We start from the raw sequence: 16788 nt of genomic DNA, 5'->3' as shown, positions 1-16788 counted from the left end.
CACCAGTGACTGGCTGAGTGGGCGGATCCTGTGGGATGCACAGGTTACAGGTGTCAGGAAGCAGTGGAGGATCAGGACAGGTAAGTATGTCACCATTAGTCAATAGTAAAGATTTTGCTGCGGCTCAACAACCCCCTTTAAAGAGTCAAATATGTAGTGTTGGAAAAAGGAAATATTTGCTCAGTCTCCCTCTTTTTTTTGGCTATATGATGAAAGTCAAATATGTCTAATGTCATAAGAACCTAAAACGTCCAAATACTCATCTCTCCCATTGAAATAAACAGCCAGAGGCCAATAAGGTGTTCTCCTTTACTTATAACATGGTTTGCATTTACAGTGCAGATTTTATAACAAAAAGTAAAAATAAAAGATCTGAATATAAGTTATATCATCACTAAAAGATCGGGGGAAAAAACTGATAAAAACTGGTAAATCCAACGCGGTTCTAGCACTATGCGTTCACGTCTCTTTAATCCCCAAACATTTCACCCTGCCGAATCCATACCCCCCCCCACCCCCTCATCCACGCGATGCATAATGATCAAGGCAAATCAAGGTTTAAGTAGTACTTTGTCTATCCAACGCCAGAGTCCAAATAAACTTCTACTTAATAATACAACAGTATTAGCCACAGGAAGGCATTAACAGAGATGTTCAGACTCATTAAAATCCAGAAATAGGAGCAGAAAGCCTGAGGTAGAAAACGCGTCGCACTAATTACACAGACTACAGAAAAGCTAAAGTAACAACGGGAAATGGCCGACATCACAGCTTCAGGAAGGGAGAAATGTTTATGGTGGAAACCGAGGAGTCCAATGGAATTATCCCTACTTCTAGATGAACCGGTGTAGTGTCTGGTGACTTTCCTGGTGGGGGCGCTGCATGACTCCAGCATTCACCCTGTTATCCTTTATATCCTTAGGTTTGACACCAATGAGATATCATCACACTGGGGGCAGCAGGCCCATGTCCAGCGCATAGAACCGGCTGGTTCATGCCAAAGGAACGGCACAGTGCAAAGCTTTTAAAGCTTTACTGTATAGATTAGGGCAGAGTTAGCATAATAATAGTAGTAAATAATAAGCAGCAGAATATAGGGAATATTAACCTGCCTTATGTGCTCCACTGCATTTTATGTATGATGCAAGATCACATGGAATGTGCTTAATAGAAGTCACAAAAAGTTAAGATTGTACCTGGCCTCACCTCTGAAACCCAGTGTGATCATGATATAAGCCAGGTAAGGAGTAAAGCATGCCGCTATGCACTTCACCCAGCTAAATCTCGTGATTGCAGCGGGTCTCAGTACTTGGCAGATCATCTGCCACTCCTGCTTTAAGCAGCTTTCTCACAAACGCCTGAAACATTGGCTCGTGCTAGCAGACCGGACCGACCGGTCCTAATCTTACAGACTTTGGCCTCCATTTTAATCTTGGACAGCAGATGGGAACCATCGGCCAAGCTTTTAATGAAAAATATTTCACTCCGGCTGTTGAAATCAAACGATTGTAAAAAGTGATCGATGAATGCACAAAAAGGCGACATCATCTGTATTCTGACCGTGCCAGCTCTATAAATCCACCACGCCGGGCATAGAGCTATGCAGATGCGGTATTATCCGTGCACACAAATCCTCATTTACTCTTCTCTTCAGCGGAACCGTGGGGGGCATCATTTCTCCTTATATGAGATACTGTATAATTTATGCCCAGTAAACTACCCGCACAGCAGATATTATCCATAGAAAGCATTGTGCCGGATTGCTAAATCACCAATAATATACGAGCCATTTACTCCTGCAAGCGGGATTGTTATGGGAGCGCTGGGCCCGATGACGAGTCACTTAGCTCTCCGGCCTTATTTTAAGCTTTGCACTGATAACTTATAAATAATACAGACACTCAGCTACGCCCGAAGCCTCCCATAGATACAGAACATAGGAAGCCTTTCATGGTGGCCTTCAGTAAGAGAGAGGATTGGTACTCGTGTGGCGTGTGATTACCGGTGGCTGAAGTTGTCGGATGCCGCCCTAGGGAGTCCGGGAAAACATGGATACAACCATAAGTCATAGGCCGTATCCAGGTTTTCTCGGACTCAAACTTCTTCAGCCGCCGGTAATGCTCAAGTTGCGCTCATCTCTAATCCTTATGTTAGTCCATTGTGGATCTGACCACCAATGGAGACCCCATAGTTCCTGTGAAGACCATCTCCTCTTCACTGTTGATGTAGACACAGCGGCCCATCTGCCCGATAACGAGCCTAGTCCCACCGTAGTGAACAGGATACCCTGCTGAGCAATGCACCCAATCCCTGGTAGTGCCTATATAAAGAATGAAGGAGACGTAACCCCCCCGTTGTGCTATTCAATAGGTGTCTCAGGGGTCAGATATCTCACCAAACAGGCTAAATATTGGTTATGATTGTTATAGCCCCAAATAACCCCTTTAAATAGAGGAGCCATTTTTCTCCACCCCAGAAGGCAACACCACAGCTGCCTATTAGATACCGATATTAGTTGGCAGTGCAGACAGCTACACCATAAAACACGGGGTGATCCTGGGATCTAAGATGGTATTGGACACAACCAGATAGCTTTCTCCCCACAATATTATCACAACACAGTACAGGCCTCAGCACCATGACTCCCCACCTTCAAGCATGGAGAACGCTATTGGGTTGTGTCAGCAAAGGTCCGGGGCCAATCCCTTTAAAGGGGTCATCCAGGATTGTCTCCAGTTCGGGTGGGTTTTGCCGCTCAGATGAGTCACGCTCTTTCTGGAAGAAAGTGTACATGTGTTTCCCAATCCTTGATAACCCCTTGAATTACATACAATGTAGGGTACGCTAAAGACTGTACATTCATGCACATCACACAGAATCAAGCCCATTTGGGTACATGGAAATAATTTTCAGCTAGTGGGAATGTCTGCAACAAATCTGTGTAAAAAAAAAAAAAACAGGAAGCCAGGGGGGTGCGGGAAAATAATTAAAGCTAACCTATCCTTGCGCCTCGTAGTGCCACACTGGGGTCCTAATGACAGCCGCCGGCCTCCTGCAGCATCACGTCCTTGGCTAAGTGATTGCCCACTCAGCCAATCAGTGACTGGGGCGGGACACCATCGCAGCCACTGATTGGCTGAGCGGGCAATTGGTCAGCCGGGCCGTGACGATGCAGCTGGAAGAGCCAGGTACATGATGTCCCCAGTTTCCAGCTGAAAATGACATCCAGTGGCCGTTAGCGGGACTGGGGAGCGGCACTACGGAGGCACAAGGATGGGTGAGTTTGTTTATTAGTTTCCCACACCCCCTGCCGGCCTCTTTTGCCGGGACATCCCCTTTAAGTCACCTACAGCCAAAAACAGAGGAAAACAAATCTTAAACAAGGAAATTTACCACAGCAGCCGCCTCTTATTAAGGGCCCAGATCTAATACAGAACGGAGCTGGAGCTCATAGAATAGGACAGGAAACTCGGCAGAATACACTACAGCATGGCAGACAATTATTTATTCATTGTGACATCGAGATCCACTCCCTATCCCAGATATATAACAGGAATTCTCCGGAGTAAATGAGAAGGATGACGAGAAGACGTGGAAGCGATTAGCTCCAAGACATAAAGCCGCCATCATCTTCATTTGGATGACTCACGGCCTATATACACACACACACACACACACACACGACACCTGTTACTAGATGCTGGAGGAGGATTTCATGGGGACGCTGCAAAATAGCCAATAATGGTCTACGCTTTACTGCAGCATTGGGTAATTAAGATCATGGAGAAAAAAACCTGTGCACAATGAGGTCAGTCATTTATCATCCACCTTGAAGTTTTAAAGGGGCTGTCCTATTATGCGTCACAAGTCCGATCATACTGGTGGCCGAAGAAGTTTGATGCAGCCCTATGGAGTCCAGGAAACATGGATACAGCAAAATGCTGTATCCACACAGAACTCCTTAGGGCAGCATCCAACTTCTTCAGCCGCCAGGAGTACAATGCTAAACAATCTTGATTCAAGCATGCTCGAGTTACGCCCATCCCACTCACGCTGTAGCCACTCCCTCTCTGTTAAGCCACACCCCCTTATCAAGTGAGGCACAAAGGGCGTCTAAAACTGAAAGTGAACGTGGTATTGACGTACAAGCTCTAAGATGTGAAGCAAGTTACACCACAGTGCAGAAAGACACATGCTGCCCCCTACTGACCAATGCAGGGTGGAAAAGAAGAAGCAACACACTAATTATATATCATGGATTACATCAGGAATGATCACGTTTCAGCCACAGGCTCCTGGTTTATAGGATCAGTCTATTTGCAAGGGAAAATTTTTTGCTCAAATTTCCTATGCATGACCGAGAAGAACGGCCGTGGAGATGATTTTGGGGATAGATCAGCAAACCGGGAGAATGAAATGCAGATGTACAGATAGAGTTAGATGGGCCGCGTGTAGTATTTCCAAGTGTGTATGAATGTATCTATATTCACAGACATATATACTTTTTAATGGGACTTAGAGGGGATATCCAAGACTTAAAAAAACAAACAAACCTAGCTGCTGTCTTCTCTTCCAGAAATAGCACCACTTCTATCTTCATCTTCTGGATCCCTGATGTGTCATAAAAGCTAACTCCAAGACAACCCTTTAAAGGGGTTCTTCTTCATAAGAAATTAGCCATTTATACTGTACATTCCTTTAAAAGGTGGAAGAAAATATATTAAGCTTTATCAATATTAAATATCATTTATCATGCCGTAGCGGAAATATACTTTTGTAAAAAAAAAAAAAAAAAAAAGAATAAAAATGTGGTTGGCCATATTAATTAAGTATGGCCTTCCGGAAGCGCAGCGTGCTGTAAAGCGATGCCTGTAGTACTTAGCACTAAGACAGCTATCTATGCTACAGTAACATCAGCACATATAAACCAGTGTTAGACGGACTCCACCAGGGGAAAACTTTTGTTTTTTAGTCACCATGGGGGAGATTTATCAAACATGGTGTAAAGTGAAACTGGCTCAGTTGCCCCTAGCAACCAATCAGATTCCACCTTTCATTCCTCACAGACTCATTGGAAAATGAAATGTGGAATCTGACTGGTTGCTAGGGGCGACTGAGCCAGTTTCACTTTAAGCTCCGTTCACATGGAGTAAAACTGGCGAAATTCCACGGCCTATGGGAGGCTCGCGCGCCTTCTCTCCGCACTGAAGAATTGACAGGTGGATTCTGATTGGTTGCTAGGGGCAACTGAGATATATATCCCCAATCTCTCTCTCTCTCCATATCCATACTTTGCCAGTCCTCTGTTCTTACTAGAAATGCAGGATTTAAATAGCCAACTGGGTGTTACCAGTTTTGGGCGTGTCCCTACACTGCCTGACAATCAATCAGAGCGGACCTTGCTAGACTGTGTAGGGACACGCCCCCCAACTGTCCACACCCAGTTGGCTATTTAATCTTACATTTCTCGTAAGAATCACAAAAATGGCACAAGATTTGTTGTTATTTGAAGGAAAACACAAATATTTAGTAGAACTGACAGGTCAGGAGAGGCCATGGGTTCTATTTAATGGGGGTGCAAGATTTCCAAAAAACGTGCCACATTTGCCCATGAGCTGTGAATAAAATTGCAGATCAGTTCCATACAAGCAAATACAGCTAAATCGCAATACCATTTACTCCCACAAGGACAGAGGTGGCGCTATTTCTCCTTTTTTTTTTTTTTTTAAAAAAAAACTATTTGCTTATGTGTATTTAACGATAAAAACAGATTCCCTTTTTAACTATAAGCAAAGAAACTAAGCACAGGACGTCTTGGGGACGTCAAGTTTATTATCATCTCTGGGCCCAATTTTGGTGGAAATGATATATTAAAAGGAGATATTTGTCACTCCCAAAAAAATTACAAGTACGAAAAGTAAAGTCCATGATATAAAGCTGTAAGTGTTTTAAAACTCATTTATCAAAGGCAAAAATGTAAAAAAAAAAAAAAACTCACAATACATGTGCACCTTCCACTTCAAACTATTCCCTTCAATTTCATTGGTGGACAGTCCACCATTCTGAGATCTGGGCCAGTGTAGTATCTAGAGATGAGCAAACATAGTAAGGCTGGGTTCACACTGCGTTTTTTCCATCCGTTTTTTGAAAAAAAAAAAAAAGGATGAAAAGTGGATGCATTTGTGTGCATCCGTTTATCCATTGACTTCCATTATAAAAAAAACGGATCAGTTTTTTTTTTTACGGACACAAAACCGTTGCTGACACTATTTTTTTTTTGTCTGTTAAAAAAACGGATCCGTTAAACGTATGCTAAAAACGCAGTGTGAACCCAGCCTAAGTTGGGGTTCGTCCAGACCAAAACTCTAGGGCTGCCTAGAAAACATGGCTACAGCTACAGGCCATATCCTATATCCAGGTTTTCCAGGACACCACATGGCTGCATCTAACTCCTTTGGCCGTCGGGAATCGAATGCCGGACGATCGCACTACCCCACCCAAATTATATGGGTAACATAATTCTTAGGTCTCATTCGCACATCTGCATATTCAGTCGGAGGTTGCAAACCCATTGAACTTCTATGGTCCCATACACACCTCAGTAGTAGTTACGGATCCACAAAAACTACTGGACAGGCCCTAGTACGGACCGTAGTAGCAGCATTGAACACCCACAATGGGTCCGTGTAAATGTGCTGGATACAGATTGACGTCTGCAATTACGGACAGGAATACTGATGAGCGAATATAGCCCAAGAATTCAGTCGTTCCCTGTTTAACCTATAGAGAGGGGAGGGACGAGGCGGGAGATTAGTCGCCAGCAGAGAACAAAGGATTACACAGCGGGACAGGTCAGTGCTGACTTCAGAGGAGATAGCCTGGTGATGTAGCTGTAAATTAACTCTTTGTTGTCCTGTTTTGGTGCCTCATCTCCCTCCACCCCTCCCCTCTCCATAGACAACCATGAAGACAGGGGTGAGAGCTTCAAACTGCTTTTTCATGATAAAAATGCATTTTTCGGCTAATAAACCCAATTACTAAGTTTCTTAAAATCGCCTGGACTATTGATTTCTGCAAAATAAATGTAACCGACAGTGACACTTTAAGGTTCACATAAACCCAGACGATCGGCATGCTAATCCTGCTTCCTGGAGAAGCCACAGGCTGTCCTCTATAGGCCATGTTCCCCAGGCCTTCTTCGGGCTGCATCCGACTTCCCCAGGCAGTGGGATTCCAATGCCTATCGTTTGGGTGGACTTTCCTATCGTTTGGGTGGACTTTACCCCATCTATCCTCATCTTAGAAGTAGTGAGCTGTAGGAGGTCATACGTTAGGGCTCTTCTATACTCCTCTTTCCCTAATTTACCTCTTTAATTCAAGTTATGGGCCCAGCCAGGGCTATTGCAGTAGTAAAAGGCAGAACAGACAGGTAGTCAGGTATACATCCTCATTCCTCATAGAACAGAGTGTAACATGCAGCTGAGAAGCAGGGGGCCCGGCCATGAAACATCAATCTCTATTACAAAAAGCGATCTAGACCGTTCCAGCTACACAGGTGGTTGTAATGAATATAGCATCTCTATAGGACGTAATGTAAACGTGCAGCAGCTCCCAATGGGGTCACTGCACGGCCCCGGGAACGTAGGCAGGTCGCGATGACAATTTGCACACATAGATATAAGCTCCAGCTATACTAAAAGGAAAGCGTGGCCGTATACAAAGTGCCCTTCCCATCCACACATAGTCGGCATGGAGCGCTCTACCTTAGCAGTAACAATTACAGATCTATAAAAATAGCTCGCGGTGTCTAAAGTGATGGAAGAACCAAGCCGGCCTGGAAAGGTTCCGCGATGATGAAGGAGACCCTGTGAACGTCAGCAGATTAAAAAAAAACAAGAAAATAAATGAGGACGTTATGTGAAATCCGCTCCCGGCCAGCTTCACCCCCTTCCCCGACTCCACTTAGAGGGTGCAGGCAGTGGACAGGACGACACACACAGCAGGTTACGTCTCCAGGTTCCTGGCCATCTTGGCAGTAAGGATTCTGGGTACTTAAGCAAAGATGCGTCCAGCCAGATACCCTCAAAAACAAAAAGCAGTGGAAGTGGTCAGTGATAGAGGACACCTGACCCGCACGGCTCGCAGTGATGACATAGTCATAGTGATCCCATTGGCAAATGGACGTATCTTATTTACGACAGCTCCTTTTCTCTTTGGGAACATCTACTGAGCTTCATTTCTGCCAACTGGATGTATCGGATGACGTTGGTATCTGGGGAGAGACAAAGAAGAATAGATCAGAAATACATACAAGACTTCCTACATTGTCATGTCTCGGCAGAAAATGCCTGCTCAGCCAATCAGTGACTACAGAGGTGTCCCGCCCCGATCACGGATTGGGTGAGCCGGCGCTTCTGAGCCGGGATGTGACGTTATAGGATCGGGAGCTGCAGGAGACCGTCTTTGCTTTGGGCTGAATGATTACACTGTGCTGCGGGGACACTGGAACAGGTAAGTATAACTTCTTTATTATGATCCTTCCCACCCTCTGCCAGTCTGGGATTTTTTACATTTCCCCAGAGCTCTCCTTTATACAAATGATAATTTTATAACTTGGCAATAAGTATGTTTTCTTTCTAGGCTTAAGAGTCTTTAAGGCCGGGCTGAGCAGCAGCATGCATACCTTCTCCCTCCCCTGCATGTATATGGCTTAGTGCTGGAATCCAAACCCAGCACATCAATGATGCCGAACAGGAGTGCAGCACACATTTCTGCCCTATTTGACTGATGCTGTGGATTTGGCTTTCAGTACTAAGGCATGTACATAAGTAATGCCAGGGTAGGGTGGGGGAGGGAGGAGGCATGAATTCTGCTGCTCAGCTCAGCCTGTACAACTATTTAACTTGAAAGAAATTATCTTTTTTTTTTTTTTTTTTTTTTTGGAAAAGGCTGTATCCATGTTTTCCCGGACTAGGGCTGCATCCAACTTCTCCAGCCACTGGTAATCAAATGATGTACAATTGGACTCGTGCATGCTCCAGTTGCACTCATCTCTACTAGCTCAGAACTAGCATTGCACATTCACAATATTCATTGCTCCTGGACATTCAGTTGTAGTGAGGCGGGGTCCTCCAGTGCAGTATGGAGAATACAAGGCTTTGGCCATGTTCACATTATATTCATGTGTATTGGATGAAATACTGAACAGATGCAAATAGTCTAGTTGTGGTGGAGGAGGCTGGGACTGTCTGCTCCGCTATCTCTGCTGGCAGTCACATGGCAGCTCTATTTATAACCTGCGCTAAGTATCCGTCCCAGCATCCCAAAGTGCGGCTGCCTGCTAATGTGCTCAGCGCTCAGGAGTACACGGTCACAGTCAGCCACCCAACCTGCTCAGGTTTGATTTTCATATCAGGTGCCAAAAAAAAGGCCCGAAGGGCGATTAAGAGCCGGAAACACGATCGTGTAGTGATAACACGGTGTCCGGAGTGTGTGGCGGAGCATTATGGCCGACCATGCAGAAATACAGAGGCGTCAGTGAGTGGTAATGGGATCTTCATACAAGAGTGTACAGCACTGAGGCACACAGTACCGGAGCAGTCTCCTACAGCTCGGAGTCATAAAAACGATACATAATAAAGCGGTGTCAGATCTAAAGCCCCGTTTACATCGTGATTGGAGCCGTAACTATACTGCCATGTTAATTAAGTATTTAAGGGGTACTCTAGCCATTTAGCCATTTTTTTTGGAATCAACTGGTTTTTAATTTACTTCTATTTAAAAATCTCCAGTCTTCCAGTACATATCAGCTGCTGTATGTCCTGCAGGAAGTGGTGTATTCTTTCCAGTCTGACATAGTGCTCTCTGCTGCCACCTCTGTCCATGTCAGGAACTGCCTAGTTTTCTATGGAAATTTGCTGCTGCTCTGGACAGTTCCTGACACGGACAGAGGTGGCAGCAGAGAGCACTGTGTCAGACTGGAAAGAATACACCACTTCCTGCAGGGCACTGCCTTCAATGGGCCACCCGAACGATCTAATAATCCTTCAGGCGGCCCCTCCCACTGCTCCCCGTGCATGTAATAGCACAATGCTGGGAGCGCTGACCTGACAAAGATGGCTGCTTACTTCCTGTGAAGGCGGTGCCCCCCTTTTAGTATTGCAGCACAGCTTCAATTCTGCAATACTAGAAACAGCCCATGAAAAGCAGCCATGTTCTCCTCATCTCATTTAACCCCTTTTAGAATGTTAAAGGTACTACCCAAGATTAGAAAACACACAAAAACAGCGCCACCCCTGTCCTCAGGTTGTGTGTGGTATTACAATGGAACTGAGCTGCAAAACGCCCACACCCAAAGTGAGGACGGGAGAGATGCTGTTTCTGGAAGAAAGCGGTCATGGTTTTCTAAGCCTGGAATGATGTGTGTCTAGCCTTCCCTACGCATGTGAAATGATTCAGTGGAGTTCTCCTTTAAGCATGGCCACGCACCTTTATGACATACTCCACCATCACTATGGCTACTCTATCATTTACATTAGGGGATTCAATTATTCCATATTTTCCTATAAATGCTCGGGATTATTTTCTCCTCATCCGCCGTCTATTCAGAAGGGATTCCCGCGGAGTCAGAGCTCAATGTGCCTGGAGATTAGCGGCTTCTGTGTAAACTAGTCCTTGTGGGACTCCGAGAGCAGTACGTGATGCGGGGAGCTCGGCCTCTGGATCACGCCACTGCCAATCATCTATTAACCAGTTATGGGCCGGACTGCCCTGTATGATCATTATTAACCCTTGTTCTACTGGGAGACTATACAACAAGAAGGGTAGCATCAGCCGGCAATACCATAACAATCAGGGAGTCTGCAGTCAGGGCTGATCATGATGCCTCTTTAAAGGGGGCTGCCGAGTGTCGGATATCTATCGGTGGGGGTCTGACCAATGTAATAGTAGACATATAGAAGATGATCTGCGCATCTTTCTGGTTGTTCAGGATTATCGGAAGATATGAAAAAAAAAAAATAACCACAACATCCATCAAATCCGAGGAGGATTGTCAGAGTCACTATACAGGACTGTACAGCTTCACAGAAAAAGAAGGCTGCACACCTCCATCATTGTTTATAGTACAGTCTTATTTCTCTGCAAACTGCTGTCCACTGACAATCGTCGGGGAAAATCTGTCTCTAGCAACAGCTAGAATAAGACAAATTAGGAAGAGAGGGTTAGGTTTACCATGTGCAGGAAAGCGCCTGGACTGTGTACCTGAAAGATGGGCCAGTCTGCATGCAATAGATCAGGGATGGGGAACCTTCAGCCCTCCAGCTATTGCAAAACTACAATTCCCATCGTGCCTGGACAGTCAAAGCTTTAGAGAATTCTATATATGTGCGCTACTGGCCAAAAGCCCAGTCCTAGTCCTGCTCCCTGAAATGTAGAGAATTAGAAATTGTTGTGCACCATGCAGTGGATTCGGTATCCGCAGCACCAAAATCACCTTGTCACCACTCTGATCCCTTTAAAAGGGGTAATAAATATTCTTTCAAATCATCTGGTGTCAGAAAGTTATACAGATTTGTAATTTTCTTCTATTTAACAATCTCCGGTACTTAGCAGGTGCTGTATGTCCTGCAGGGAGTGGTGTATTCTTTCAAGTCTGACACAGTGCTCTCTGCTGCCACCTCTGTCCATGTCAGGAACTGTCCAGAGCAGCAGCAAATCCACATTCTAAGCAAGAACTATCCCAAAAGGTGATGAAGTGGGTGAGGTGTCAAAAGGAATGGTCAGGATCCCAAGCACATATGGGGGAAGGGAGAATGGAATGGGTTATCACTTTCTGGATTCCAAATAAAGACATCTGTGAGCCCGTCTTATCAGGGACACTTCAGACCTTTGCTGAGAAACTACGAGATACTACACCAGCCCAACATGTACATTGCTGGATCACAAAGTCTCTGTACCTGTTGGCTGTCGGCTCTTGGCTTCCTTCAAGTAGAACAGTGCTTTGTCATAGTCCCCCAGGTGGTAGAAGGCTACTCCAGATCTGTACAGGGCCTTGAAGTTCTCGCCTTCCTTCTTGAGAACCTTCAGGCAGTACTCCTTGACCCGCTCATAGTTCACCAGCTCGGCTTGCAGGAGACACGCTGTGGGGGGAAATGGGGAGGCCATTAGTCGCAGGCGTCTCAGGACGAAAATTATACCGGAACATCTCTATTAATGCAAGTTATTGAATGCTATAGGTAACAGAATAAAGTCATTAGAAAAGTTACAGTAATGTATCACAACAGCACAAATATACATAAAATATTTAAATAGTAAAAAACAAACAAACAAAAAAAAACAAAAAACACATACAACAGTCTTGACTGCCAAAACCTTCACTGGTCGTCTCCAGCCGCATTGGAGGACACAATACAATACACTGTATAAAGAACAAGGATGACATGATTCATAGTTGGCAATGAGATCTATAAAAAGTAGTCAAGGTTTCCATGGCCTCAGCTGTGTCTGGAAGCTACACAATCCGTGTCTTCTAGTGTGAAGAAGACTGGCAATAAAACTATAACTATACCTATAACCGGCCTTCTCTATGGTGGAAAATATTAATACAGAGTAATATTATTTAAAGGAGTACTCCACCTATTTTTTTCTTTCAAATCAAAAGGCAGGGCAGCCATCAGGAATTTCGGGGCCCCATACAACCAAAGTGTCTGGGCCCCCCACATTAATAAAAACAATAAAAAATTGTGTGTTCGACCCACGCCTTGCTGGGAGGTATAATTTGGTTCAGATCAATTCTAGAGAACTGGCTCATATACTCCATTTTCCACAGTGGCTTAAAATGTAACCTCTGTTATACAGTTATAAAATTGTAGAAACTAAATGTAAACAAGGTGCAATTCAAATAGACACTTCAATAATCCCAGGCGGGGCATTGCCTAGCACTCAACAGCATTCTGAATACAGGGAACCCCTACCCCAGTCTTGTGTAAGTTTTAGTCTCCATCATAATGAGCCCCGCTGGGCTTGTAGACACGCTATAAATTGTACGTTGCAAGGGTGAGTATAATGCACTGCATACAGAGCACAAGAGGCAGCTATACAAGCAAGTGTCTATTTGAATTGCACCTTGTTCACATTTAGGTTCTACAATTTTATAACTGTATAACAGAGGTTACATTTTAAGCCACTGGGGAAAATGGGATATATGAGCCAGTTCTCTAGAATTGATCTCACACACAGACACCAGCACACATGTATACAGACACCAGCACACATGTATACAGACATACAGACACCAGCACACATGTATACAGACATACAGACACCAGCACACCAGGGCACGATGAAGTTTGAACTTCTGCAACCTGGAGAAATCACCTGATATCACCTGCAGTCCTATGTAACACCACATAACACAGTGGTATCTCTGAGTACAGATAATGTAGTAGATTTCACCTCCAGTCCTATGTAACAGCACAGATAACACAGTGATATCTCAGAGTATAGATCATGTAGTAGATGTCACCTGCAGTCCTATGTAACAGCACAGATAACACAGTGATATCTCTGAGTATAGATCATGTAGTAGATGTCACCTGCAGTCCTATGTAACAGCACAGATAACACAGTGATATCCCTCTGAGTACAGATAATGTAGATGTCACCTGCAGTCCTATGTAACACCACAGATAACACAGTGATATCTCTGAGTACAGATAATGTAGTAGTCATCTGCAGTCCTATGTAACACCACAGATAACACAGTGATATCTCTGAGTACAGATAATGTAGTAGCTGTCACCTCGGGGCGCCCCTACTAAATGATGTTCTACAAAATAAGAAAAGTGTCATACAGTGACTCACAGGTGACGTCTTCTTTGATCTGAGGCCTCACTTTCCCTTTTCCTCTCCATCCGGCCCAGACCTCCATGATGATTCCTTCCAGATATGTTTCATCCCCTTAGAACCTGCGAGACAAACAATTTAGGCTCCGCACATTTCTAGCAACTTCCTTCCCTTCCTCCCTCCTGTAGGCTCCCATAGTAACTGCGCTGTGTGGGATGCCCCCTGTATGTAGGATCCCCTGCTGTGCCCCCTGTATGTAGGATTCCCAGCTGTGCCCCCATGAACTAATAATGCCCCCAGAGGTACCCCCATGCACTAATAATGCCCCCAGAGGTGCCCCCATGCACTAATAATGCCCCCAGAGGTGCCCCCATGAGTTAATAATGCCCCCAGAGGTGCCCCCATGAACTAATAATGCCCCCAGAGGTGCCACCATATACTAATAATGCCCCCAGAGGTGCCCCCATATACTAATAATGCCCCCAGAGGTGCCCCCATATACTAATAATGCCCCCAGAGGTGCCCCCATACACTAATAATGCCCCCAGAGGTGCCCCCATATACTAATAATGCCCCCAGAGGTGCCCCCATACACTAATTATGCCCCCAGAGGTGGCCCCATACACTAATAATGCCCCCAGAGGTGCCCCCATACACTAATAATGCCCCCAGAGGTGCCCCCATATACTAATAATGCCCCCAGAGGTGCCCCCATACACTAATAATGCCCCCAGAGGTGCCCCCATATACTAATAATGCCCCCAGAGGTGCCCCCATATACTAATAATGCCCCCAGAGGTGCCCCCATATACTAATAATGCCCCCAGAGGTGCCCCCATATACTAATAATGCCCCCAGAGGTGCCCCCATACACTAATAATGCCCCCAGAGGTGCCCCCATATACTAATAACGCCCCCAGAGGTGCCCCTAAAAAAAACAAACATCCTACTCACCTAATCCGCGCTGTGCAGGCAGCAGCTCCTCCTCCTCTTCGGGCTCCATCTTGCGAGCCGCAGGGACGGGACTTCCGGCAGACGTGATGACGTCACATCATCACGCCTGCCGGAGGGGCACATGATCACGGCCCGGCCTCCCATAGGCTGCTGGTATGAAGTGCCGGCAGCCTATGGGAGAGAATACAGGAGGAGGACGCTGACAGGTCCTTCTCCTGTATTCTGATCGCTTTAATGTTCCGCCCGCTCACTGTGCGGGCGGAACATTAAAGCGATCAGTGCATCCCGAGAAGCTGCGTGGCCACAGCTTTTCGGGATGCTCAAAAACAGGTGGCAAGGGGGGCCGTGCGGACCCCCCTAGCGTAGCGGTCGGGGGGCGGCGGCCGGCGGGCCCGCCGGGCCCCCCCCGTGTCTCTTAGGGTCCGGGCCCCATACGGCAGTACCACTTGTACTGCCCTATCGGCGGCCCTGTCAAAAGGTGTCGGTAAGTTATACAGACTTGTAATTTACTTCTATTTAAAAATTTCAAGTATTGCCGTTCTTATCAGCTGCTGTATGTCCTGCAGGAAGTGGTGTATGCTTTCCAGTCTGCTGCCACCTCTGTCCATGTCAGGAACTGTCCAGAGGAGGAGAGATTTTCTATGGGGATTTGCTGCTTCTCTGGACAGTTCTTGACTAGAGATGAGAGGATTTTTCGGATTTCTGGTTCATGAGAACCAGAACGATCGGCGTCAGATTCCCGCTGTCTGCTCGCTCCGTGCAGCGGGTTGATACCTTCTTAAGGAACGCCTGGAAAACTGGGATACAGCCAATGCCAATTATCACAAACCAGAAATCCGAAAAGTCCGCTCATCTCTATTCTTGACATGGACATAGAGCACTGTGTCAGACTACCACTTCCTGCACAACATACAGCAGCTGATAAGTACTGGAAGACTGGAGATTTGTTAATAGAAGTTAATGACAAATCTGTATAACTTTCTAACACCGATTGATTTGAAAATAAATTAATACATTTGTTGGAGTACCCCTTTAAATCCATGCAATAGATGAAAAATAAAAAGGAGAATATAGAATTTTACTTGCAAATAAATACTGTTACTGTGTATGAATACAGCCTGACATTTTCATGTTAGTCACCAGAGCTGTTTTTTCCTCCAACCAATCAGATTCCACCTTTCATTCCTCATAGACTCTTTAGAAAATGAAAGGTGGAGTCTGATTGGTTGCTAGGGGCAACGGGGCCTGTTTCCCTTTGCACCATGTTTGATAAATCTCCATGAGGTAAAGTGACACTGGCTCGGTTGCCCCTAGTAACCAATCAGATTCCGACTTTCATTCCTCATAGACTCTAGAAAATGAAAGATGGAATCTAATTGGTTGCTAGGGGCGACTGAGCCAGTTTCACTGTAGGCAAAGTAAAACTGGCGACATTTCGTGGCCTATGGGAGGCTGGCGCGCCTTCTTACCATGCTGAAGAATTGACAGCACCACGGAGAGAGGAGGCGCGCGAGTCTCCCATAGACTCCGAGTATGACATGGAGGCTGGCGGGATTCTGCGGCAGAGAATTCCACCACTTTTACTCCGTGTGAACAGAGCCATACACTAGGTTTGATAAATCTCCGCCACAAATGAGAATACTGACATGTAGATTATAATACTGACGTATAGATGCATCCGTATACACAGTTAGACCAGGGCTACCCCGGCTTTTTGTAGCGCACTGGCACTGTATGTACTCTGTCATCTTTAGCAGCTCCATAGACCAGGGACAGGGAACCTTCGGCCCTCCAGCTGTTGCAAAACCACTATTTCCATCATGCCTGGACAGCCAAAGCTTTAGCTTTGGCTGTCCAGGCATGATGAGAATTGTGGTTTTGCAACAGCCCTGCCACAGACAATGAAAGGAGTTACAGTGCACATGAATGACACCGTTCTATTCCAAAACACGACTGGAGATCATGCCTATTTACCCTCTATATACATCA

The 16788-nt window shown here is 45.6% G+C and overlaps 1 protein-coding gene across 1 annotated transcript in view; it reads right to left on the bottom strand.

Annotated features, from left to right (window-relative positions):
- Positions 1-295: 295 nt before the first annotated feature.
- The window catches only part of TTC9 (tetratricopeptide repeat domain 9), a 29869-nt gene continuing 13376 nt past the window's right edge, over positions 296-16788 (bottom strand). Inside the window, exons 2-3 of the mRNA XM_069951344.1 lie at positions 11958-12140; positions 296-8272 (exon numbers count right to left, since the gene is read on the bottom strand). Coding sequence (XP_069807445.1) covers positions 8193-8272; positions 11958-12140 — 263 coding nt within the window. The 3' untranslated portion in view covers positions 296-8192. The remainder of the gene's footprint in view (positions 8273-11957; positions 12141-16788) is intronic.

Source organism: Dendropsophus ebraccatus, chromosome 13 (genome assembly GCF_027789765.1).
Source record: "Dendropsophus ebraccatus isolate aDenEbr1 chromosome 13, aDenEbr1.pat, whole genome shotgun sequence".
Lineage (NCBI taxonomy): Eukaryota > Metazoa > Chordata > Amphibia > Anura > Hylidae > Dendropsophus > Dendropsophus ebraccatus.
This window is presented reverse-complemented; position numbering and strand designations above follow the sequence as displayed.